Source organism: Rhodnius prolixus, unplaced genomic scaffold (genome assembly GCF_049639745.1).
Source record: "Rhodnius prolixus isolate KJV_2025 unplaced genomic scaffold, Rpr scaffold_35, whole genome shotgun sequence".
Classification (NCBI taxonomy): domain Eukaryota; kingdom Metazoa; phylum Arthropoda; class Insecta; order Hemiptera; family Reduviidae; genus Rhodnius; species Rhodnius prolixus.
In genome coordinates this window covers 541,367-567,244 of record NW_027411629.1, presented here as the reverse complement: position 1 = coordinate 567,244, position 25,878 = coordinate 541,367, and the positions used below count along the sequence as shown (strand labels likewise).

Genomic DNA, 25,878 nt, shown 5'->3' with positions numbered 1-25,878 from the left:
ATTTTTTTTAATAGTTAACATCATAATAATTATATTTTTATCATTATTTTCTTTAAAAACTTGTGCATGAGTAGTTTAATACCTCCTAATGCAATCAATCTAAGTTAAGTGGGTGCTACACTTTACTGGACAAATATTTTACAGATGAAAATGACAAATCATAAGGGTCTGTGACATCAAAAACTAAATTCTAAATATTGTCACGGTGACTAGCGCCATCTCTTGAGAAAAGTTGGAAACCTCTAGTTCGCTACGGAGCCACTAGGAAGAGCTAGCGAAGAAAGTCTGCAACGATCTGGAATAATCTGGACTTACCACTCCGAGTAAAGTATCGTAGTTTTTGCCTAGCTTATACTGTAAGCTTCTTGCCGAATTTAGAACATTCTATGACAGTATAAATAACGAAAGAGCCAGTTTAGTAGTCTTTATTGTGAACTTATGAAGTAAACTTATGTGTGTAAAAGTGCTGTTGTGACTTTCGTGAATTGATTCAATAAGTTGTTTTTTTGTAAATGTTATTTACTTTGTTGTGCAAAAGATCAGTGTTGTTAACAGTTTAGTGAGCATTATCATTTACGTTCCTGCTTATTGGCTAGTGTCAAAAATACAATATTGTTACGAAGTTACTTTGGCGCTATCGCTTGAGAGGAGATGGGAACCTCAAGTTCGCTATGGAGCCACTAGGGAGAGCTAGCGAAGAATTTCTCAGTAAAGTGACGTAGTTTGTGCCCAGCTTTTATTAAATCGAAATTATGTCGGGTTCACCACTTATCATTATTATAGCTGCAATCAGAAAAAAAACAACCGCACAAAACAAAGAACACGAAAAAATAGATCTTGAAACACCTTGTAACCTTCCTCACATTATCGATAGCAGTTGTTATTACTTCATAGGAGGAATCCTCCCCGCTAAAAAGTCTTCGCAACTTTTGAGCATACATTTCTGAAACTAGACTATTATGTCCTAGGTGGGTACAGCCACCTCAATCGGTGAACAACCAATCAAAGGTCTGCTGTGTCCGCAAGCAGGAGCCGAGTCTAGAACATTTCATGACTGTTTAATCCAGGGGTGGCTAACACAGTGTGGCACGGCTGAGTTTTGACAGAGCACGCGAAGACTTACTGAAAAATTAAAAAATATCGAAATTATAATAACGTCGGCTTCAGGGACTTAATCAAATCCGTAAAAAAATTGTACCTTCCAAATTTACCCGATTTTTCTTCAGATATTGTTGTAGGTTTGGATGAACTAACAAATGTTTTTTTCCATTATGAACATAAAAAAATCAAAATATCGTTCAAGATTAACTGAAATGCCCCAAAACACCTAATTTTGTTAGCAACTCCAAGAACTAATCCTATTATAGATTTGGTGAAAAAACTACAAATTCAAAAGTCACATTAATTAAGTACTAACTCAGTGATTCTCAACCTCTTTTTCTGTAGCGGTACACTTTTAACAATTTCAATATTTAGCGGTACACAAACAATAAGATAAGTTTAAAGGTATTTTACTTATCCATAATACACTGTGTTAGAAATAGAAAATGTATGGGGAACTGCATAGAAAATGCACAAACACTAAGTTTCTTTATATTTTCACAAAATCAAACGTACAAAAATACTTTTAATATATTCACACATACAACATACATATACATATATCCTTTTTCCAACTCTCTACCGCGCAATAATCTCCTCTACACAGTGTTGCTCTCTTCAATAAGAAAATTCCCTCACCATTCCCAACATACTCCCACCTTTCAGTTTATTTTTACAAAAGAAATTGAAACACACGGACTATAAGTCCAGTTTCCTCGGGACTTGAATGATCCTTGTTCTAGTTCTTTTGACTTCCGCTGCTCCCTCCTTCACCACTTTCTCTGTTTTCTTTTCTACTGCTCGGGTCGCTGCACCTTGATCAGTACTTGACAACTCTAGTGGGTAGAGTCGTTGAAACGGTCGAGTATAAGTTCCTTCTGCGGTCTTGATCTTGGCCACTCCAACTTCTCCGTCTTTTCCTGGGAAGGTCTCAATAATTAAGCCTAAAGGCCAATTTATTCTTTTTACCTGGTCCGCTCCCACCAGTACCACGTCACCTACTTGCAGCTCCTTCCCTTCTCTCTTTCCTCGATGCACCAAATAGGCTAGGTACTCCTTTCGAAACCTTAGTCTTAAGGAAGTCCGTAGTCTTTGTAAAGAATTTTCGTCTATGTTATCTAGATCGGGTACCTCACTCGAAGGCAGATTATGAAGAAACATAGCAGGCGTTAAAACCCTCATTTGATCCACATTGTCCAAGATATATGTGAGGGGTCTGGAATTTATAGTTGCCTCACAGTCACAAATTATGGTATTGAGTTCCTCGTATGTGACTGTAGTTCTGTCTAAATTTCTTTTCAATAGATCCTTAATCATTCGCACTAATCGTTCCCATCAACCACCCCACCATGGAGCCGCAGGTGGGTTGAACTTCCAATCTATTCGATTAACTTGTGCAAATTCTACAATCCTCTCCCAGTCTAAACCTCTCAGAGCATTACTGGTCCCTACAAAGTTTGTTCCGTTATCTGAAAAAATTGTACAAACTCTCCCTCTCCTTGCTATGAACCTTCTCAAAGCACTAATGAAGGCTCCAGTCGATAACTCTTGCACAATCTCTAAGTGCAATGCTCTATACACCACACAAATAAATAGAGCGATTCAACATTTCTTCCCTCCCTTCAAATAAAGAGGCCCTGCCATGTCGACTCCCGTCACTTCAAATACAGAGGAAGCCTCTATCCTTTCACGGGGTAGAGGCGCCGGTGGTGTATTTGCCTCCTTCTGCCGATGCCTTTTACAAATTATACATCTAGATATTATTTTCTTAATCGTTCTTCTTGCTTTTATAATCCAAAATCGTTCTCTCAATTTTATCAATAATGTGTTAACCCCGGCATGTTTAAAAGACTTATGATAAAACCAAACAAGTTTGTCTACAATATGATGTTTCGAAGGTAATAGTATAGGAGGTTTGAAAGATTTGGTTATCCTATCCTTTAAACCTTCTTTTTGCGCTATCTGGATATCCTTCTCCTCCGCCCTTTGAAATTCAGTAAATGACAATTTTCCCCGGAGTGTGTGTCTAAATTGCTCAAATGACAATCCTTCACAAACAATTTTCTCATTCGATGGATCTCTCAACTTCCGAAGAAAACGCCAAATCCAGCCCACATGCGAACCATTTTTAAATAACTTGAAAAATATTTCAATCTATCGCTCAGAGTACTTTCTTCACACAATGTTGCACATACTACTGTCTTCCGCTTTTCGCGGTTCACTTCCTCTTCTTCTGCGGCAAAGACACTGGAAGGCCACAATTCCTCTCCTGCTCTCAACCATTCGGGGCCCTCCCACCAACGACTTTCGGCTAATACCTTTGCGTTGCATCCCCTCGATGCAAGATCTGCAGGATGCTGACTTCCTGGGATATGTCTCCAGTCATCCGGACAACTATTTTGGCAAATCTCTTTACACCTGTTCCCTACGAAGGTGTTCCAGTTACCTTTTGTTTTTATCCATGTCAGAGCTACAGCTGAATCGCTCCAATAATAACTTTTGAATTCCATTGATAGTGCCCTTTTTGTAGCTACACCTAAACGTGTTGCGATTACCGCAGCCATCAACTCCAGTCGCGGTATCGTCATTGCCTTAATAGGAGAGACTCTTGACCTCGCCTGTACCAGCCGTACTATTACTGAGTCTCCGCATCTACTTCTTATGAAGACGCACGCTGCGTAAGCATCCTTACTCGTGTCACAGAAGACATGCATGCTAACTTCTTCCCATGTTATACATATGTTACGGGGAATCTGACATTCTCGTAACCAGGCTACAGTCTTCAACCAGGCGTTGAACCTTTTCTTTAACTCTATGGGAAGATCACCATCCCACCTACATTTTAGTAACCATGCAGCTTGCAACAATAGTTTAGGTACAAGAGTACTGGGCACGCTAAACCAATCGGATCGAAAATTTTCTGGGCCACCGACAGTAAACTTCTTTTTGTGACAGAACCTGAAACAAAATCAACGCTGTTAATATTACAGTATAATTTATCGGAGGTGGTGTCCCACAGTAACACGGGTTCCATTATTTTGTTAGCTTGATTCACTGTTGGATCATTACAATTAGAGTTCCACTCTCTCAAATTGAAATGAGCTAAGTTCATTGGTTCTTTAGCTTCATTAATGAATTTTGTCAAGTCCGAGGTGTTCTCTACACTCGTGAGGCAGTTATCTACATACAATGATTCCTTCAGTTTTCCTGCTGTCTCTCTCAGATGTGGTGGTGCTTGCTCGAAATGGTGGGCTATTGTGGCAGCCAATAAAAACGGGCTTGACGAAACTCCTAAGACCACACGACAATGTCGGTAAATTTGTATCTCTCCCTCAGCTTGTCTTTTCCACCACAGAAATCTCATGAAATCCCTATCCTTTTCGTACAAACTCATCTGAAGAAAGGCCTTTTCGAAGTCTGCAATAACTCCGATAGCATATTTCCTGAACTTGATCACAATCTGAGGAATTAGCTCAATCATGTTAGGCCCCCTTTCCAAACATTCTTTAAGTGAAACTCCGTTTTTATCCTTTGCAGAAGCGTCAAAAACCGGCCGCACCTTTGTAGTTGCACTTGTCTCCTTTAAAATCATGTGATGTGGTAAATAATGACAATCAATTTCCTTCGGGTTTGCCTTCACCTCTTCAATCACTCCCAACTCCAACCATTCCTGTAATACAGACTTATACCTGTCAAAATTTCCACTACTTACTAGCTTCTTGGTGAGGCCAGTCAACCTCCGCTCAGCAAGATCTTTGTTCGACAATAGTAGGGGATGACTTTCCTTCCAAGGTAGACTAACTTCATACCTTCCCTCTTCGCTTCTTCTTACTGTTTCTTTGAAGTGTCTCAAGGTTTCAGCTTCTACTTCCTTCTTTATGTCATTTTCATGCTGATCTGTAATGCCTAAAACATCAGGTCGCCATAAGTCTGAGATATCAAGCTTATTACCACAATATAACTTGTAAGTGTACGATCTTCCATACAAGTCTGTTTGCCCAAGACAGTCCATCCTAATCTTGTTTCAACAGCTAGCAAACCGTTCTCAATCTCCTCTATCTTTCCTGTGAGCATGAGGCAACGTGTCTGCTCCTAACAATAATTTTATTTCCAAGTCACTCCGTCCCGTGTCTGTTAATAATATATCTTTTGACATTAAAGACTCTAAACATTTCATGTCTTCTAATCTAGGAACCCAACTGCAAATCTTTCCCTGATCTAACACAGACGTTTTACATGAAAAATGCTCGGCTAAATCCTGTAATTCAACCTCATAAACATAGTGGGTTTGCTTCTTGACTTCCATTCCACCAAAAAGGCTGTGCGAAAAAGTCTCCTTGCCGACCTCTTTGAGTCCTAAATATTCTACGCATTCCCTTTTAATGTAATACTTCTGCGACCCCGAGTCTATGAGCGCTTGGACGATAAGTTCTGATTTGGGACCTTTGATCTTTACCATTAGAGTTTGAAGCCTAACCTGAGCTGTAATTAATAAGAGAAGTTCCAATCTGCGTCTCTTTAGAACCTTCTTCTAAGTTTGACTTATGTTCTTTTTCCCGTTGCTCTGGGCACATGACTGACAAATGACGTTTATGGCATATGAAACATTTAACAAAATTCTTGCACTGTCTAGCTAAATGTCCTTGTCGCAGACACTGAAAACATCGTTTGTTCTGAACCAATCGTTCTCTCTTCTCTTGAAATGTTAGACTACCAGCATTAAAGCAATCTTGTGGTCTATGAGTTTTATCACAAAATACACAAGTTGATTTGTCTGTATTTATCAACGCGGCTGCTGAAGGTAATTGGCGTATACTAGCCCTCTCATTAGTAGCATCTTTTACGAAACTAGCACGCGTAACAATCTCTCCTCACACTCGACCTCTTGCTTCAAAAATATTAGTAGTTTTTCTAAAGATTTTATGTACTCCCATTTCTTGTTCATCCTTTCCTTCTTCTGACATTCTCTTTCTTTCCCAAATTTTCCATAAGTCTTCAGGCAAAGCTGATTCGGGCAAAGGATACAAAACAAACGAATAATTATCCATCGTCACACCAAGAGACTCAAGTGCTTTTAATTGTGTTTCGAGTTTGTCAAAAAGGTCGCTTAAATCACTCCTCTTTTCCTTAGTATTCTGTTGAAGAACTAACTTCAACAATTCTCTAATGTATACCTCCTTTAATAAATCGTCTCTTCCAAATTTTCTTTTCAATCGTTCTATGGCTGGTTGATAATTTTCTGCCGACGGTGGGAACCTATCGATAAATTTTCGAGCTTTCGAGCCCTCTTTCATTGATTGAATTAAATACTGGAATTTATCTTCTAAAGATAACTCATCATCGTCATGAATTTTCTTGAACTGGGCCCAAAAGTTTATCCATTCCTTTATGTCACCGCTAAATTTTCTTAACTCTAACTTAGGTAAACGTAAACATTTTTTTTAAAAAAAACTCCCCTTACTCTCAGTTTGTGAGTCTACATCTTTATCCTTTAATGATAATTTATCTGAAGCACAAAGCTTTCTTTCTACCTGATTCTTTAATGTAATCCACCTGTCTCGGTAATTTTGTACCTTATCATATTCTTCAGATATTTCTTCCTCCGTAACCTCTTCCCTAATAAAAATAATTTCACGTACCTTACTGTCCAGCCCAAATAATTCCATTGCTTGATCTTCCAATTTTCTATATTCTATCTCCAAAAGATGAAGATCTTGATCACTTGATTTTACCATGTCCTCCACTAAATTAGCTGTTACTGAAAACAACCTCCTCCATTGTGCTCTTTCTCGTTTTAATACTAACAATTTATCATACATTTTCTTTATAATTCCCCACAAGGGATGCCACTATGTTAGAAATAGAAAATGTATGGGGAACTGTATAGAAAATGCACAAACACTAAGTTTCTTTATATTTTCACAAAATCAAACGTACAAAAATATGTACTTTTAATATATTCACACATACAACATACATATACATATATCCTTTTTCCAACTCTCTACCGTGCAATAATCTCCTCTTCACAGTGTTGCTCTCTTCAATAAGAAAATTCCCTCACCATTCCCAACACACTGTGTAAAATAATTTGTTTATTTTCAATATAAAATTATATATTATGTACTACAAAAATGTTTATTAAGGGATTAATTACAAGTTAATAATAAGAATACTTTCAATAAGAAATTTGAGCTTGATGTTTTTTGATAATTTCGTTTATATTTGGTCGTATTTTTGTTTCATAATAAAAAAAAGCGTTACAATTTGTATTGTATGCATTTCTAAAATTTGGCGGCACACTTCAAAACTTTTGCGTGCCGCGACTCAGTGGTTGAGAATCACTGTACTAACTGTTATTATAATATTATAATAATGTAATATTATAATTATAATTATTTAGAACTAGCTGTACTCGGCCTCGCGTTGCGGTGGCTCAGATTGGGTAAATGGACCTATTCTATGGTAAGCTGGTAAGGCTGTGTCATTTTTGGATCGAATTGCTGCCAGAATCTATCAAATTATGAACGTTTTACCAGTTTCTCCTGGCGCGTCTAACAAGATTTCTCAAACCCCTTCTTGACAGTTTGCATTATTTGATCGTAAAAACCTTTTTGCTCAAACGTTAGCTTAGGAATATTTGATTGCACGTTTGAAAAAGATCACCAATGTTGTGATTTTGCTCACGACGCAAATCTACGTCGAACGAAACAGCAGCAGGTCGATTTGATGATGACATTCCCGATTGATTAAGAACTTTGTTCCCGATTTCTAAGCGCAAATTTTCAATCATTATCAACGCTTCGTTGTAGACTTCTGTTGTGAACGGAAAATATCTTCAGAATGTGCGATTTATATTTCTTCCATATTCCTGTTGGAGATGAAGGAGAGCACGCGATCAATATGATTGCAAACAATGCACGAATTTGATTTGTATGTGAAGTGTCAAGCGTTAGCTTAGGAATATTTGATTGCACATTTGAAAAAGATCACCAATGTTGTGATTGTAAAATGCCAATGTAACGAGGCACTAGAATTAGTTGCTATGTTTATGTTTACAGCTGTGTATTTTATTTGGAAAAAAAGGATTTTATTTATTTTGTTCATTCTGAGTTGGGACTTGCTGGAAGTAAGACAAGGACAAAACTGTTTGGAAAAACTTGTGTTACCTCTTGTTGACCTGCGAGTTTTCTCGTCTACGGCCCTGACGTAATTGATGTTATTAAATAATTTGTTAAAGAATTTATCCTATGAAACTATTCTGATTAATGGTAAGATTGGCTATCGTTACTTTAGCTTATGTCAAATAGTTTATTGGTCATAGCTCTCTCTGTGTGAGTGTGTGTGTGTGTGCGAATAGGATCATTGCCCCAGTAAGTGAGAATTGGGAAGAGTCAGCGGCTGGCGTACACCTACATCCCAGAGTCGGTCGTTCCCCAATAAATTCAAACCTTGACATGCACTGCGGAAGTGCATGTGTTATAACGCCGCTGACAATTTTCAATTGCTGGAAGACGTTGGACCGGACACATTTACCAACTGCATGCGATAAAGAAGCGATTGGGATGCACGATGTACAATCTGCCTACCGTTGTTTCTTTAAATATGCCAGGCTGTCTGTCGACTCGCTCTCCTCGTTTGCGTCGTTTAAATGATTTTCTATTCGCATTCCTATGTAATTCGTAGATACTTTGAATACAGCAGTGTTTTCACAAACGCGTCATTTTGACATATCGTGAAGAAAGCAGTTAACATTGTAACCGGTGGATTCAGGGCTATTTGTTGCGCATTGAAATCTATGAACATTCAATTTAACAAGGCAATCGTAAACATTGAAATGTACTGTAGGTAATTAAAAACACGCCCGTATTCGAATGCAACGTTGTCAAAATTTCAAAGCAATCGGTGAAGAACTTTCGGAGAATTAAGGTTTTGAACAAACGAACATTTACATTTTTATTTAAGTAGATTAATCATTTAACCTATTTAAATAAAAATGTAAATTATTGTAATGTAAAGTTATTCATTTTTATTTTATACATAATCTAAGTGACTGAACCTTTAAAAATGTTGATGACTAATAAAACTCAAGTTTGATCTTTTGTTTTATTTATTAATCCACTACTCAGACTAAAATGAAAAAAATGTGCTGTTTGCGAACCCATAATCAGCCTATAAATAACATTTTTTACCTTTTTATATTTTTATAATAATATTATATATTATTTATTATATTTTATACAACATTTTTTTAATAGTCGAGGAGTCTTTTATTGTGTACTTATAAAGGGAAGTGCTAAGAGGGTAAAAGTGAACTGTAGTAACTTTTGTGAATTTGTTCAGAACACAGTTGTGTTTTAGTAAACGTTATGTACTGTGCTGGGTAATCATTGTTAAACACTGCATTGCCAATGCTCGAATTTAGGCAGTTATTGTCAATGTGTGTTTGTAATATAAAGTGAATTTGTAAATATTTATTGAATACTTTTTAAATAAACGCAATTATATTATTTATTTTTTTTTATTTTGTTTAACGATTTAAGGCGTGTCAACATCTAAGGTTATTGCCGCCCGGAGCTTTTTTCAGTGCACTGCCTGCCTCTGGACAGTGTTCTCTCGTTACAGACAACTCTGTCCATCACCGGACAGTGAGCTGTAAGAAGCTCCTAGGAAGAGAAAATCTAAGGGTCAGCAGCTGGATTCGAACCCGGGACCTCCGCGTGGGAGTCCAGTACGCTAACCGCATAGCTAATCCCTTTCCTCCCTTCCCTATTATTATTATACTTAACTTTTTAGACTGTAAGTTTTAGTTAAGAAGATAGTATATTTTCATTGTTGCTCAGTGTAACTGCAGCCTGCTGGAGCAGTGCGTCCCACCTAACTTGATTTACTTACCTTGGCTCTTATCATCTGTTTCTGATTTTGCAGGCACTCTGGTTATTTCGGCGTACGCACCTTGTCCTGACATCACAAAGAAAGTGACACCGGACTTCAAAGGCCCAATTAGAGGCGAACTATCAGTGATAATTTGGGTGCATCTCTCTGCTAAATTTCGGCTTGGAGGGTATTTTATTTGTATTTATTTTATGTGGAGGGTATTATCTGTTCTAATTATTTCTCTTATTCGCGACTTTTAACAAATTATTCCGTGGACCTGCGCGTGGATGGCGTTACTTAATAACGAAAAATTTCTAAAAAGTCGATACTTGGTTGAGATGATATAGATGATTGGTGACAACCATTGTTATTTTGATGATTTTTCATTTTTTTGGAATTTAAAATGAAATCTCCAGCAGTTTTCTACACATATGTTGTGAGCTTTATTTGTAAAATTTTTGCGAAAAAATAATTTTTATGGCTCTAGAGGAAACTACTAGACGTGTCATTAAAGATCTAAAGTGTAGGTTCTATTGTAACTATCTACGGTACTAATAAGAATCGAATTCATGGTTAGAATTCTCAAGTTAAAATAAAACTGTTTGGATCGAAAAGTGACGCTACTTTATCATTAAAAGGAAAAAGAAAAGGAACTGATGTTAGTTAAAAAAAAAAAAATAAATAAATAAAATTATAATCTGAAAATAGGAGTGATTTTTGAGAAACGTTTTTCTTATTATTAAAAATGTAGTTAAATGAAAATCCAAAACTGATTACAAATACAGAATACAAAAAACCAGCGAGAGTTTCTTTAATATTTGTTCACAAACTAATTATTAACTTGACATATAAGTATAAGTCGCTATAAGTGTAACTTAATCGCTTTAATTGATTTTGAAAAGGCCTTTAATTTTTGATCGAACTTTGCTTAATCAAGGAGTACCCTGTATACAGGGTGTACACGGAGGAGTGGTCGAAACTTCGGGAGGTGATTCAGCAGCTCAAATGCAACAAAAAATATTCTATTTACTTTGATCCAATTCTCAATAGTGTGCAGGATATTTGCATTTTTAACTTTTCAGTCGATAATCGTGTTTTTCACCATAAAAACGGCCGTAACGTTTCTATCCTTTATCCTACAACAAATCTGCTTATTCCAAACGAAAGAGCATTAAATTACCTATAAATTTGCTTAACCCAGACCCTCAAAACGTTTCTTATAAACAATGAAATTTTTACTTAAAGGTCTGAAAAATTCGTTCTCGATGATTTTTGTTAAAATTTTCAACAATATTTTTTCATTGATTAATGAATCTAGGGGTCACCCAACTGCCGGCCTTAGATTTTTTCTTCCTACGCGCTTCTTACAGTCACAGACTGGCACTGGACAGTGTTGTCTGTGACGAGAGGCCGGCAGTGTACTGAAAATGTACGTGCCCTAATAACCTCAGATGTTGACGCGCCTTTAATAAAAATTAAAAAAAAAAAAAGATTATATGTAAATTAAAGCGATACCGCGGTAATTTTCACATAAGCTTTTCTAACACCTTTTAAGAAACTGTTAACTTTGAATAACGTTGTACAGAATGTTCTTCTACAGAGTTAAAGCGTATTTGGAGCCCTCTGCAGAATTTGACTTCTCGTGTTTGCCAACTGCTTCTTTTGCAGCTTTAAATGTGATTGTATTTTACAATTTCCAGCTCAATATTGGCTCAGACGTTCGGCCAGTTGGGTGATCAAGTGCCCGATGTAGAGGATGCGGCTGCATTACTTCATGCTTTCACTGTCACCCAAGAATTTATATCAGGTAAGATTAAAGATGTTAATTCAAAGCGTTTATTGGATTCAATATTAATGGCTTGATAATTTCAGATGGTTCTATACTGGCTGGCCACGATGTCAGTGATGGCGGAATGATTACTACTTTGATTGAAATGGCAATCGGTGGGATGAGTGGGTTCCAGGTGCAGCTACCCGTAGATGCGGCAGAGAGCAAGGAGATGTTGTTCGCCGAAGAGGCGGGCTGGCTGCTGGAGGTGAGCGCGCCGAACGTCGAAAGGTTCGAAGCCGCTTGTTTGAAGCACGGCGTCTTTACGTTCAATCTCGGTCAGCCCGCAGGATTCGGTTTGAAGTCCACCGTAAGTATACTTAATGCCTCTACAATGTGGTCTACGTTTGAAGAAAAGATTTATATATATTATATACCTATATTTTTTAGTCTATTATTATTTTTATTATTTTTTTATATTTTTTTTTTGGTCCCGGGCTGGTTCCATCAAGGAAAACGAAAAAGTGAGGTTTTTTAGTGGGCAGGGATCCCACATAATCGCTCATATGGTACCTTTATGAAGGTTTTCCTCACTTATAAAAAAAAAATTAATAATTATTATTATTTTCATTATTATTGTTATTATTATTATTATTTAGATCGCCCGAATTTCGAGATTCATTTCAGTATTTTGTAAAACGCGTGGATCTTGATATGCTGTTGGTAATGAACCTGGTTTAAAAGCTTTACTAATCTTGGTTGAGGAGAACCTCCTCTCCTTCTAGAGAAAGATTTATAAACAAAAATGTGTAGTCCAAAATGTCTCGTCTAAAGGACGAGTTTAGAGGCGAAGGTCAAGGTCCAACTTACGAGTTGTATCGTCTCTTTATAGAATCTGTTATACGACCAAGTTATGGCTTTGTTTATATCAACAGATAGCAAAAGATTATGGTATGCCTCCAAAAAATCATTCATACTAGATTTAAGATTTCAGCATCTTGACGTTGCCAAATATCCGTTCTACCTATAATGATAAGCTGCTTCATTTACCTCTTCTGCCCAGTTTAATAAGCTAGGCACCTACAAATTGAGCAATCTAAAGTAAAGAATCTTCGGATACCTAGTATTATTCATTTTAAAGATTGCATACCACCACCCTATCAGAGGTTTGAATACCTTGAAAGTCGTATGTACTCTACCTGTTTCCATTTTTAGGTAACAAATAGTCGTATTGAGTTGTGAATGGGGGATGTATTTGAAATATCTTAGTTAGCACTTTTTTATTTGGCCCAATTGCCCAAACTTTAGCCGCGTTTGACATATAAGGTGTCTTATAGGTTACATATTGTTATCCAATTGAAACATTTAGAGGATATAAGTATTTTTAGTACGACCACGTTTGCTGCAGATTTCACCTTAAGGAATGAATTAGCAGCTAATTTAAATTGGCCTGTGGTTGAGAACGGGATTCCTAGATAAGAAAAGTTTTTACAGATTTAAATCTGTTCTTGCTAATAAAAAAAATGTAACTTTCTCAGAGACCCACTTTTCCTGAAAGCCATATAAAAGATTTTTGTATTGACTCGCAGTGATTTTCCTTGGCCATATGTCTTTAAGATATTGACCTTACGTTGAGTGTCGCTCCAGCTATCTGCCAGGAGATTGTCATCCGCATACATATTAGAAAATGAACTCCTTTCATAGAGTACCGAAATGCGTCTTGCTCCTTGTACTTCTAAATAGTCTACAATGTATCAAAATGTATATTAAGCTAAATTCACAAATCAAAACTTTTGGGGTATAAAAATTATTATAGTACTCTACAAACCTTGCAATACTGAGTGAGCTCTCTAGAAAATTAAACTTTTTTTCACATATTATAGTTTATATTTACCATTAGTGTTCAGTAATGTGCACTAAAAGTGCGGGAAGCCAAGCAAACAAAACTGTATTCCCACTTAATGTTTAGAGACATCATACGATAATTTTAATGAATGAATGAACTTTAATAATGAATTTTAATGAACTTTTCCAAACTGATTGTGTAATAATTACTCGTTAGAAAGTTTTAAAACTTTACTTGATAGTTCACAAAATAATGAATTTTAAGTACACCAAAATTACAACTGAAAATTACACATCATTCAAATCATTAAACTGGATGACTTAGTTGTTATAGACACATTGCCCTGATGGTTACGAAAATCCCTAAGATGTTACTGTCTGAGTAGCTTTAAGGTGTCGGACGGCCGCGTCTTAAGTGGAGGATAGCGAGAGTGAGAGATTGTGGAGATAGAGAACTGGCGTAAGCCACTTTAGGTGGCCAAAACTCAATAATATAATGTAATGTCACTCTAGTGTAGAAAATTACCAACGTTAGACTTTATGGAGACATCACAAGAGGAGGGCCATTTGTCGTTTAGTTCAATCAAGATTGTAATCAGTGACGGTCTTCGATCGGTTATAGCCAGATTGTTTTTGGTTGCTTTTAAACCAGAGTAATTGAAGAGTATTATTGAGCCTCCAAATCTTTGTTTTCAGGCCACAATCCGTGACAAGCATGGATCACTTGTCTTAATGTCAACGGTAGGAAAATTGTACAAACTCTGGGAGGAAACCAGCTACAAATTAGAATGCAGACAGGCCAACATCAACTGTGTGATTGAAGAGTTCAACGGTCTGGAGAACAGAACCGGACCTAAGTACAAACTAACTTTCGATCCAGACAGTATGCCAAGGCAACAGCGGAACTTTACGAAAAGTAACTTATTATAATATTTTACTAAGGTGAGAAAAGTCTGTGCGTTTTTTATCTTACAACTGAAAAAGTTTTATTTACTCAATTATTAAGATTAAGCTTCCTCCTCGAAATGCAGGCTAGGACTTAAACCCTACTTTGAGTCAACAATTCCATGCTTTTCTACCACCAGTTCTCTTTGCAAACAAATTACTCCGAACATCCGTTTTCTCCTGTTATTATTGTTATTGTACAAAAAGTGAACCATGGAGCGGAAGAGGTGCTAACTAAGAGGTGTCTGTCTGGATTGTAAGCCAGTTCAGGGAGGCCAAAAGACAAATTTTCTATTTCTAAGGACGTTTGAGTGGTGCATGGCTTTAGGATGGTCATTTTCAAAGATTATTCTTCTAGAGTAACTAAATTTTCGCCCAAAACAGAGTGTTGACTTCTTTTTCAGGGGTTGGATACTACTGATTGGAATTATCTACCCTTCTATTTTGTATTTTAAAATTGATAAAGGAATTCACTTTTTATCACAAGTTATTATAATTCGTTTGCTGAAACGAGAATAATTCGGGTTTTGAAGAAAGGCTTTACATGTTTTAAGTAAAGGCAAGCTGAGGCGTTAATTGTTATAAAATGCTGCTACCAGCTGACCAAATGATTGGATTTCACCAATCATTGAGTGCTAATACTATATGCACGCTTATAAAGCTGGCTCAAAAGTGCTTAATTCTAAGAATATAATATAGGACGCTTACTTTCCACGCTCACATCTCCCTCACTAAGTTGTTTAATCAGATTTGACGATTACGTGTAAAAAAGAGTCTTCCCCCGAACTTCATTAATTCTAGAAGTGTTTTTATTTGCGTTGATGCTTTTTAAAGTAGTGACGTAAGATCCCCTGAATTTTTAGATTCATTTCAGTATTTTGTAAATCGCATGGACCTTTGATACAAACATCAACATAAGTTGAAGTTAAAAGGGATAGGTTATGTAACAGTTTATTGGCAGTTAGTCAATTTACTGCGGGCAGACCAGTCAGTATAAATCTGCCTTATAATCAAAAATGTTATGGAAACTGATAGTGAACACAGTTGATTAACAGCTATGAAAGCTTGAGTACTCAGAGAAAAAACGCACAGACCTGAGTTTCTAAAAAGAAATTATGAGAGCGTAAGATTTTTTTTTTTTTTCATTAGATCCTGTGGTGGCGATCATACGAGAGGAAGGCACTAACGGCGACAGAGAGATGGCTGTATCAGTACAAATGGCCGGCTTCGACGTTTGGGATGTGACCATGCAGGACTTGCTAAACGGCACAGTTACGGCGAACCATTTCACCGGTATTGTATTCCCAGGAGGCTTCTCCTATGCAGGTTAATTTTTTTCAGATAAATTAGTATTTGAAGCAGATCTGTGGTGTGATGTATTGGGGGGGGGGGTCTGTGTACAACGTTTCTTGCTACACTTAATTATTTATTTTATGTTTCCACCGATATCTTTGCCGATTTCAGCTATTCTGTGTCGAATAACCCACTTAAGTTTGATCGTATAAACGGACTATGTCATTTCTACTTCACTTTGGCAGAAAGGACAGTGGTATGAAGCAACAGCTTCAATGCTGTTAAGGTATTTGCTTTAGACACTATGACATGTCTTTGGAAGCAGACCACCCTAACGTCACACAACAAATTCTTAGGAATTGTTTTTCTGTGAAATAGATTTCTTCTAAACCAGTTTAGGTGAGCTCTAATAATTTCTTTGAAGTCCCTAGTTCTCTCGATTCAATTGGATGTGCTAAAATTTGAGAGTAGGCTTTCGTTGAAGGTTAGCCGACAGGCTGATACAATGAACGAGAAGGAGTTCCAACACGAGCTCCATGCAAATAAACTCAAGGGATGAATATTCCTTATCGCACCCTAAGATTCGATGAATGAAACTGCCATTACCGTGATTAAAAGGTATGGTACTTGATCCAGCACTTAAGACCTACTTTAACTGATAAAATCTTGTGTGGACCTCATCATTCCAGTTTTCTTTTCCCGTTCCATATTATATCTTCTACTTATCCTGGATTACAGTCAACACGAGAGGTAGCATTTTAATTCCTATAGTATCATACTTCATTATAAGGTCGATATCAACACGTGCAACAGCCAGGATTTTCATGGGAGATAGTTATGTATAGGAAATATCTGACAATTTTTGGTAGGATAGGCTAATCTGATGTAGTATATCACGAACACTAGACGTCAGTTTGTCTTTAGGCGGGAGAAAGAGTTTTGCATGTTGACTGAAAGGAGTATTTGGCAAACCTTAATAACCATTCCATAAACAATTTGGTGTAAACACTCAACGAAATTCTTTTATCGCAGTTTACTTAATTAAATTTTCTTGAAACTTATGTAGAGAGTAAGTATTACATTTTATGAACAGAGAGACTTCATTAGTTTATACATATATCATTGATATTATTTAAGTAATTTTACTGCATTAATTTTCATTAATATTTTATAGAATTTATTAGATGTCACAAACCCTTATGCTGGCCATTTTCATCTACAAAATATTTGTTCAACTAGCACACCATTTAACTTAAATTAATTGACTGTAATATCTATTTAGCTATAATAATCAAACTATTAATTACAGGTTAAAAAGAAAAACGTTATAAAAAATAAAATAAAAAAAATATGAGGCTAAAAAATTCATAAACTTTTTTTTAAAAAATGCTTACACCAACATAAATCAATGATTTTATTTTATTTATTTATTTTTATTTTTAAATAAAAATCGTCGGTTTAAGTTCATTCTTCGATTAAAGTAATAGTTATTTTATGTAGTAGTCAAACGTTTATAATAATAGGTAATAATTAATCTGGCTTTATCGCAAATAATATAGTTTTCTTCAATTACATTCTCCATCTAGGTGTTCTTCCCACAATGTTGTATATATGTAATATAAAATAAATAAGATATGCATATTTTTAGGACAGCTAATTATTCCAGTATTTTACTATAAGTAAAATTAGGGAGACTAAATTAAATTACAATTGAGAAATGAATAATTATTGTTGAATAATCTACTTGTTATTAACTGTGTGTTATTTGTGCTCACGAATATTTCGGTAAGACGAATTCAAGACTAAAATATTGTTTTAAATCCTGCGTGATTCAAATTTAAACAGTGGCTGACTCTAACTTTGGCTTTTTCTATTTTAACATGCATGTGTATGTGACTACACAGAATAATTCATAACTTATTTTATCATAATTATAACAAAAAAATATTATGAATGAACTGGCCAGCATAAGGGTCTGTGACATCTAATAAATTCTATAAAATATTAATGAAAATTAATGCAGTAAAATTACTTAAATAATATCAATGAAGTATTAATGAAATGTTGGATACTTGCTGATTTTTGTACCTTTTGGCGTTTAATCAACCCTAATACTTAACATTTTAAACTATAAATTTAGCACGAAGAAGTGATTAAAGCTCCTCTACGTGGCTGTGAAGTGCCATCATGCTCTTACACCTACTAAGAGGAAGTAATGCAATCGTTAAAATTATCAATGAGTGAGCCGATTTAACACCTTATCATGTTATATTGATAGAATTGCTTATTCCAAATTTTAAAAAAATCTGTAAAGCAGATATGTAACTGTGCAAAATAGACAAAGAGAAAAATCTATCCGTATCTTTTGGATAGCTCGATAATATCTACTTCACGCTGACAGCTAATGAATTTGAAAACTAAACAGTCAAGGGGGGGAAAGAGAAAATATCAATGTATGTATATCTCCTTAACAAAAACTTACAGTTTAAAAAGTTAAGTATAAGGGTTGATTAAACGCCAAAAGGTACACAAATCAGCAAGTATCCAACATTTCATTTATACTTCATTGATATTATTAAAGTAATTTTACTGCATTAACATTTCCTTCACATTTTTAGAATTTATTAGATGTCACAGACCCTTATGCTGGCCAGTTCATTCATAATATTTTTTAATTATAATTATGATAAAATGAGTTATGAATTATTCTGTGTAGTCATATACACATGCATGTTAAAATAGAAAAAGGCAAAGTTAGAGTCGGCCACTGTTTAAATTTGAATCACGCAGGATTTAAAACAAGATTTTAGTCTTGAATTCGTCTTACCGAAATATTCGTGAGCACAAATAACACACAGTTAATAACAAGTAGATTATTCAACAATAATTATTCATTTCTCAATTGTAATTTAATTTAGTCTCCCTAATTTTACTTATAGTAAAATACTGGAATAATTAGCTGTCCTAAAAATATGCATATCTTATTTATTTTATATTACATATATACAACATTGTGGGAAGAACACCTAGATGGAGAATGTAATTGAAGAAAACTATATTATTTGCGATAAAGCCAGATTAATTATTACCTATTATTATAAACGTTTGACTACTACATAAAATAACTATTACTTTAATCGAAGAATGAACTTAAACCGACGATTTTTATTTAAAAATAAAAATAAATAAATAAAATAAAATCATTGATTTATGTTGGTGTAAGCATTTTTTAAAAAAAAGTTTATGAATTTTTTAGCCTCATATTTTTTTTTTCTTTTTAACCTGTAATTAATAGTTTGATTATTATAGATAAATATATATTACAATCTACAGTCTTGAACAAATATTTTGTAGATGAAAATGGCCAGCATAAGGGTCTGTGACATCTAATAAATTCTAAAAATGTGAAGGAAAAGTTAATGCAGTAAAATTACTTAAATAATATCAATGAAGTATAAATGAAATGATGGATACTTGCTGATTTGTGTACCTTTTGGCGTTTAATCAACCCACTTAACTTTTTAAACTGTAAGTTTTTGTTAAGGTATGCTATATATGTTACCTGCCTGTCAATATGTTTAGTTTATTTTGTATTCCTTAATTTTGATAAAAGAATTGCTTTGGTTTATGTTTATTTTAGAATGTCCAAATATATCTATCAAACGTATCCGGTATAGTTTTTAATCAAAACGAGTATCTTTCACAGTCGGGCCAACACACTTCCAGACCAATTTGTCAAAAATTACTTTTTTGAACTCGTGGGACCTTAAAACGGTTATTTCTGGTGAAAACTCGAAATTGAAAATTATTCGCGATCGCAATATCCTCTTTCTAATATGGTTAGAGAAATAGATTTTGTTTTATTTTCAGATGTGTTGGGTTCAGCTAAAGGTTGGGCTGGCTGTTTAAAATTCCACAACAAACTCAGAGACCAATTCGAGACGTTCAGATCTCGCAGCGATACATTCAGTTTGGGCGTATGCAATGGATGCCAGCTAATGTCGCTTCTTGGTTGGGTTGGCCGAATTTTAAAAGGTATATTCTTAATTTTGATTTTATCTGATATATTTATTTAAAAGTAAGAAGTAAAAGCTCTTCTTTAGAAGTAAGAACTAAGCTTTGTATTCCTCTGCAGACAATACTGCCGAACAGGGAGTCTTCCTGGACCACAATCTATCTGAAAGGTTTGAGTGCAGATTCAGTACAGTAATGGTGGGTGATTCTCGCTCGATAATGACACGAGGGATGGAAGGAAGCTGTCTCGGAGTTTGGGTTGCACATGGTGAAGGTAATTACAAGTATTTTCTGACTCCGCCCTCGCATATTTTACTTTACCTTTAACAAACTTTATTGCAACTTATAGATTTTATTTTACAGGACGTTTCACATACAGAAACAAGAAAATTTTAAATTCATTGGAACAGAATAAGTGTATATCATTCAGGTATGTGGACGACAGTGGAAATCCAACAGAGGTGTACCCAATGAACCCTAATGGAAGTGTCGGTAAGAAGCACATGTTGTAGATTTAAAATTAATCAGTGTAATGAACGAGTGTTTGTAAAAGGACTTCCCACAAAGCCAAAGATGGCCGCACTCCTTAGTCTGTATCGAATTAGTACTAATGTTTAGATATAAACGCCGAGCAATGTGTAGATTTTTCCCCTTGGATTTATCGTTTAGCGGCACATCAGCGTACTCCTCACATCAACGTACGATTCATTAGTAATGACGTAATGAACTACTAATACTTCGCAATTCCACAGACTTTTTTAAAGTAAGCTTCACAACAGAAGTGGCTATTTGAAGGGTTTGGTAATACGTATAGAATAGCTCTGCTGAGCCTAAAGATAGAAAATGGTACATGGTAAGAGGTTTAAAGTCCATGGAACTTGAAAAAAAAGTTACTTTTTTATTATTCACCTTATTATATGACAACACTTAACACTATTGTATGTAATTTGAGGATTGATATACGGCTTTTACAATGAGTCTTGAAAATATCCTCTTAGTAATTTTTCATTTAAGATAAAAACACCATTTCCGAACAAATTTCTTGCTTTTTTTTTTATCCGGTTGCGGCTGGTCAACAAATAACGAATTCGGACTAATTGCTTCCTTCAACTTTTCTAGGTACTTAATGTGCTTACGACCGTCGAGCGGAAATTTATTTTGATAGGTTTGTATCGGTTTAGAGCCGGTGTGTGAGCGGTAATCCGCAAAATCCAGGCTACAGTCTGCGCAAGATCTGTTTTGAGATGGCCACATGTCGTTTCAGACATGACAATTTCTGGCTTAGTTCCATTGGTAGACCAACACGCGGGCTAATACCCACAGCATGAATGTTAGCTTGATTAAGGTGATTTGGCCATCTTTTCAAGAGCTTTAAAAGAAATTTTTGCTCGTCTTAGTACAGGCCAGACCACGTTAATGATAAGAGCTGAGAAGTTAATGTTTAGTATTACATTGAAGGCTTCACTAATGAGCTGGCCGAATGTAGCTAAGGAGAGAGATCACGTATATACCAATGGACTGTTTTGCAGGTGGTGTAGCAGGGATTTGTTCGGAAGATGGACGCCACCTGGCGATGATGCCACACCCGGAGAGGTGCACCCTGATGTGGCAATGGCCTTATGTTCCAGCCAACTTCAAACATCTCAAAGTCTCGCCCTGGATGAGACTGTTCCATAATGCTTATCAGTGGTGCTTGCAAAATGCTAATTAGTCAACGAGCTTCCTTTAACTGTTTTTAGGAACAATTGTAGAATTAGTTTTGTTATGTCAAAGAAAACAAGATTGATTCCAGCAGTAAAAGAGCTTGAATCCTCCTACTCTGCAATTTTTTTTATTTAGTAAATTTTGAAAAAGTCTATTTTTATTAATATTTTTAATTTCTTAATTTAGTGTGTCTATAGCTCTAAAGGACCCAAAAAGATCAAAAGCAGTGGGCCGATTCAGATAGTGCCCCAGAACAATGGCTTCAATTGAGAGATTCTAAAATCTAATCTGGGTAATTCTTCGCGTAAAAGTTTTATGTAATTTCTGGCGATTTGGTTTTTCATTTTTTACATTACATATTCTCCTTCAACATGATATATAACTCATCAGAATAAATTTGCTACCGTTAGCAATCTATATTACTAAACTGTATTAAAATTGGCGTCAATTTAACTCCCCAACTTTCATTTATTTTTTCAAAAAACTGTGGTAATTTTATATTGATAAACACAGAAATTAAAGTAAAGTATTGTTATAATTTTTATTTTTTTTTTAAAGGCGCGTCAACATCTGAGGTTATTGGCGTCCGGAGCTTTTTTCAGTGCACTGCCGGCTTCCGGACAGTTCTCTCGTTACAGACAAGACTGTCCATCACCGGACAGTGAGCTGTAAGAAGCTCCTAGGAAGAGGAAATCTATGGGTCAGCAGCTGGATTCGAATCCGGGACCTCCGCGTGGGAATCCGATAAGCTAACCGTATAGCTAATCCCTTCCCTTTAATAAAATTAATAAAATTGTTGTTTATTAACTTGGAAACATTATTACACTTCAAAAAATTATATAAAATAAATAAACTATGAGAAAAAAAATCAACAATAAATGCGGAGCGCTCAAAGTACAATACATCTAGAAATAAAATGGATCAATTTATTTATTTTATTAATTTAAGGAAGGTCAACATCTAGGATCATTGTATCAACAGCATTCTCAGAGCAATGCCTACCGTCGACTGTGACTTTCTCTACAGACAACATTTACATTATGAGCTAAGAAGCTCTTAGGAAAAGAAAACATAATGGCAACACGTCTGGCTTTGAAACCGGGTCCTCCGGCTTACTAATTTAGCATGCAACCAGTGAGCTAATCACTCCCTTCTTTCTAAACTAAATCTTATTTTAAATGAGCTAAAATATGAAATGGTTTGTTAATGTTCAAAATTGTACTTTTGCATTCCTCTTGTGTCCTGTAGTATAGAATATTTGGGGGGAGCTACCAAGGCAAGAAGGTGCAGCGGCTGCAAACAAAAGTTCGCTGCTTTTAAGTATTCATAGATTATGACATGACAGCTTATTTAGCTTAAAGTTGCCTGAACTGTGCCAAATGGAATGTCCCCCAGCAACTTAAGATGAACTAACAGTTTCAGTAGCGTAAATAGAAAGAACAGTCGCACACCAGTTTCGTTAAAAAATTTTATAAACTGTCAATACAGCCAGTAGAATACAAATATTTTAAAAATAAAAATAACCGATTTTAAGGGTAATTTTATGTATAAATATACATTATACCTTACCAAAAACTTAATTAACTATGTCGATGAGATACATCTTTTATTATTATAACAGAAAAATATTAATGAATAATAAAAGGCCAGCATAAGGGTCTGTGCCACCAAATAAATTATAAAAAATATTAATGAAAAGTTAATGCAGTAAAATTACTTAAATCATATCAGTGAAGTATTAATGAAATGTTGGGTACTTGCAGATTTGTGTAACTTGGGCACTTAATCGACGCTTATACTTAACTTTTATAACTAAGTTTTTGTTAAGGATATAGTTTAGGGTCACATACTTGGCGCTAACTCCTTTCCCATAGAATGTACAGCATCGAGATCCCCAAAAGGCACATCTACATCAAATTACGAATCAAATGACACCTCATTCAAGAAAATCGGTTCTCGCGTTTAGACCCTACGTTGTTTTTAAAAAAGGTAAACATTTTTGAAAATGCCATTTTTGGCAACTTTATTCTCGAAATCTATTAGATCTGGGTTGTTACAAAAAATTGAAGTTATAAAGGAGTACTTGCGTTACATTTATACAGAAAATTTAGGATTTTATCTTTTATAGAAGAAGAGAAAAAATTGTCAAAGTTGGGTGTTTTTTCAACATTAAGCTTTTTCGTACACTGTTTGGCGATCAATTCTTATACTATTGCCCTACCGGGCAGTTTTGACATGGGAATTTCTAAACTTGTTTTCTTATGAATATTGTTTCATTGACATCCTTACATTTATGCGATCTTAACAAAAACTTACAGTTCAAAAAGTAAAGGTAAGGGTTGATTAAATGACAAATGTATACAAATCAGCAAGTACCCAAGATTTAATTCATCCTCCCGCTCGAAATTTCAAACAATTATTTAGAAACGTTCGAAAAAGCTTATGTGTTTTATTCAAATTTTATAACAATTGATCATTTAAGTTAGCGTTTCCAACATCTTGTACGCGTACCACTAGTGGAACGCGAGTTGCTGGTTTGTGGTACGCGAAAAATAATCAATAATGGCGGACATAAAAAATAAATAAAAATTAAATCATAAAAATATCATAGAAACGTGTAGCATGTTGTACTACCAAATTGTACGCGAACCAAAAAAGGTTTGGAAACGGTGATATACTTAAGTATTTTTACTGCATTAAATTTTCAATAATATTGTTTAAGAATTTATTAGATATCTAAGACCGTCATTTCATTCATAATATAGTTTTTATTAAAATAATGATAAAATGTATATTAAACAGTGATAAATAGGCGCTATATTTTATCTCTATTCCAAATATTCTTCTGATTTATTTTGATTAAGCCCTCTATTTTGAGTAGTCATCACATGAACATGGATATTAAAATAGAAAAAGTGAAAGAGTTAGTATGATAAAATCGTAATTCCAATAATAGTTTAAAATGATCAAATTTGGGTGTTCTTCAACATTACACTTTTTCGCACAATTCTGACCTTTTGATCGACCCTTAAACAACTGTTTTAATCTGTATGGTAATAAAGAGAGTTGTCCTTAAGACTGTACCAGCCTTGGCACTAGTGGTAGTCAGACAAGAACACTTTCTAAAATCTGTAGCATGAATGTGGACAATGCTGGTTAGTCTGGTAAGTTCTTTATCAAGAACGTTCTGGTAAGTAATTTGCAAGAACTAACAGGTAACCTCGAACAACTCTCGCATTATGTGCCGGGCAACCATCTTGTTGAAAATACATATTTAGCCGACGTTGTAAAGGAATATCTTCAAGCAGAATGGCAAAATGTCTCTTAAAAAAAGTTAGATACCTTGCACCAGTTAAGTTCTCTCAGTAGAAGTAAGGACCGATTAGTTGATTTCCTAAAACTCCACACCAAACTTTTGTAGATAAAACATCCTGTACGTCGAATAACTCTAGCCTGCCTAGATCTTGACTTCGCCACCATAAGTGCTGCTACAAGCAAAGCGTGGAAGTCCAGAGTTTTGGCTTGCCTATCCGTTGATTGTGCCCAGTTTGAACAAATTCTTTAAAAAAAAAAAAACGTATTTTTGACAATAAACTTAAATTTGTTTTTCATATTTTAAATTACCATAACTTTTGAAAAACCTAACTGATTTCAAAATTTCTTTTTGTGTTTTTTTAAGGAGCTCAAATACTATAAAAATATGCAAAAAAAAATATAACGTTCCATTTGAAAAAACAAAGTTGGATGCTGTATCTCGAGATACTTGGGTTTAAAAAAATGGGTCAATCACTGAAAATAAACTAGACTAAAAATGATTAATACGTGTTTTTTATTTTTTCGAAATTTCCCGCCGTTTAAACAAAAAGTGGGTGGAGCATATAACTCTGGTCACCCTGTATATTTATAGCAATATTGTGAGTATTTTTTTAAATTTATTGTCATTTATTCTTAATATTATACTATACTTAATATTATTTCATGTCCCTGATATAAATTCTTACGGATAGATCCCTATGGAAATATTGTCCATTATGAAGAGGTATTATTTTTAAATTGATCTTTGATTCTTACATATAAAATAAAGACAGTGGGTCACTATCAATCAATAAGGAGTACCTTAGGATTCAAAACTTGTATCCAACCTCAATTGAAGAGATTAGGATACGTCTGAAAAGAAGCGACGAAAATGAAATTAAGACGCTTAACAGAGGCTATATCAGAAGGCCGCCGACTAATAATGGGCTGGCTTCCTTGAGAACATTTAAGCGATTGGCCCAAAAGTGAAGAATTCGATTAAAAGAATGGTTCAGAATAAAGAGAACCTTCTTTAT

The 25,878-nt window shown here is 35.1% G+C and overlaps 2 protein-coding genes across 2 annotated transcripts in view; one reads left to right on the top strand and one right to left on the bottom strand.

The window, feature by feature from the left end:
* Pfas (phosphoribosylformylglycinamidine synthase) overlaps window positions 1–21,701 on the top strand; it is a 59,065-nt gene extending 37,364 nt beyond the window's left edge. Inside the window, exons 17-25 of the mRNA XM_074139550.1 lie at window positions 10,030–10,165; window positions 11,679–11,785; window positions 11,851–12,116; window positions 14,288–14,507; window positions 15,686–15,862; window positions 19,700–19,864; window positions 19,965–20,117; window positions 20,207–20,335; window positions 21,373–21,701. Of these exons, the coding sequence (XP_073995651.1) occupies window positions 10,030–10,165; window positions 11,679–11,785; window positions 11,851–12,116; window positions 14,288–14,507; window positions 15,686–15,862; window positions 19,700–19,864; window positions 19,965–20,117; window positions 20,207–20,335; window positions 21,373–21,554 (1,535 nt within the window). The 3' untranslated portion in view covers window positions 21,555–21,701. The remainder of the gene's footprint in view (window positions 1–10,029; window positions 10,166–11,678; window positions 11,786–11,850; window positions 12,117–14,287; window positions 14,508–15,685; window positions 15,863–19,699; window positions 19,865–19,964; window positions 20,118–20,206; window positions 20,336–21,372) is intronic.
* Window positions 1,580–25,101, bottom strand: LOC141459963 (uncharacterized). The gene is made up of 2 exons (XM_074139551.1): window positions 24,890–25,101; window positions 1,580–7,178 (listed from the first exon to the last, which is right to left on the bottom strand). The coding sequence occupies exon 2, from the start codon at window positions 5,111–5,113 to the stop codon at window positions 3,944–3,946; it is 1,170 nt and encodes a 389-aa protein (XP_073995652.1). The 5' UTR covers window positions 5,114–7,178; window positions 24,890–25,101; the 3' UTR covers window positions 1,580–3,943.
* Between the last annotated feature and the right edge of the window lie 777 nt (window positions 25,102–25,878).

What these genes read in the sequence shown, in the direction of transcription:
- LOC141459963 (XM_074139551.1), bottom strand. Translation starts at nt 5,113, where the DNA reads ATGGACTGTCTTGGGCAAACAGACTTGTATGGAAGATCGTACACTTAC.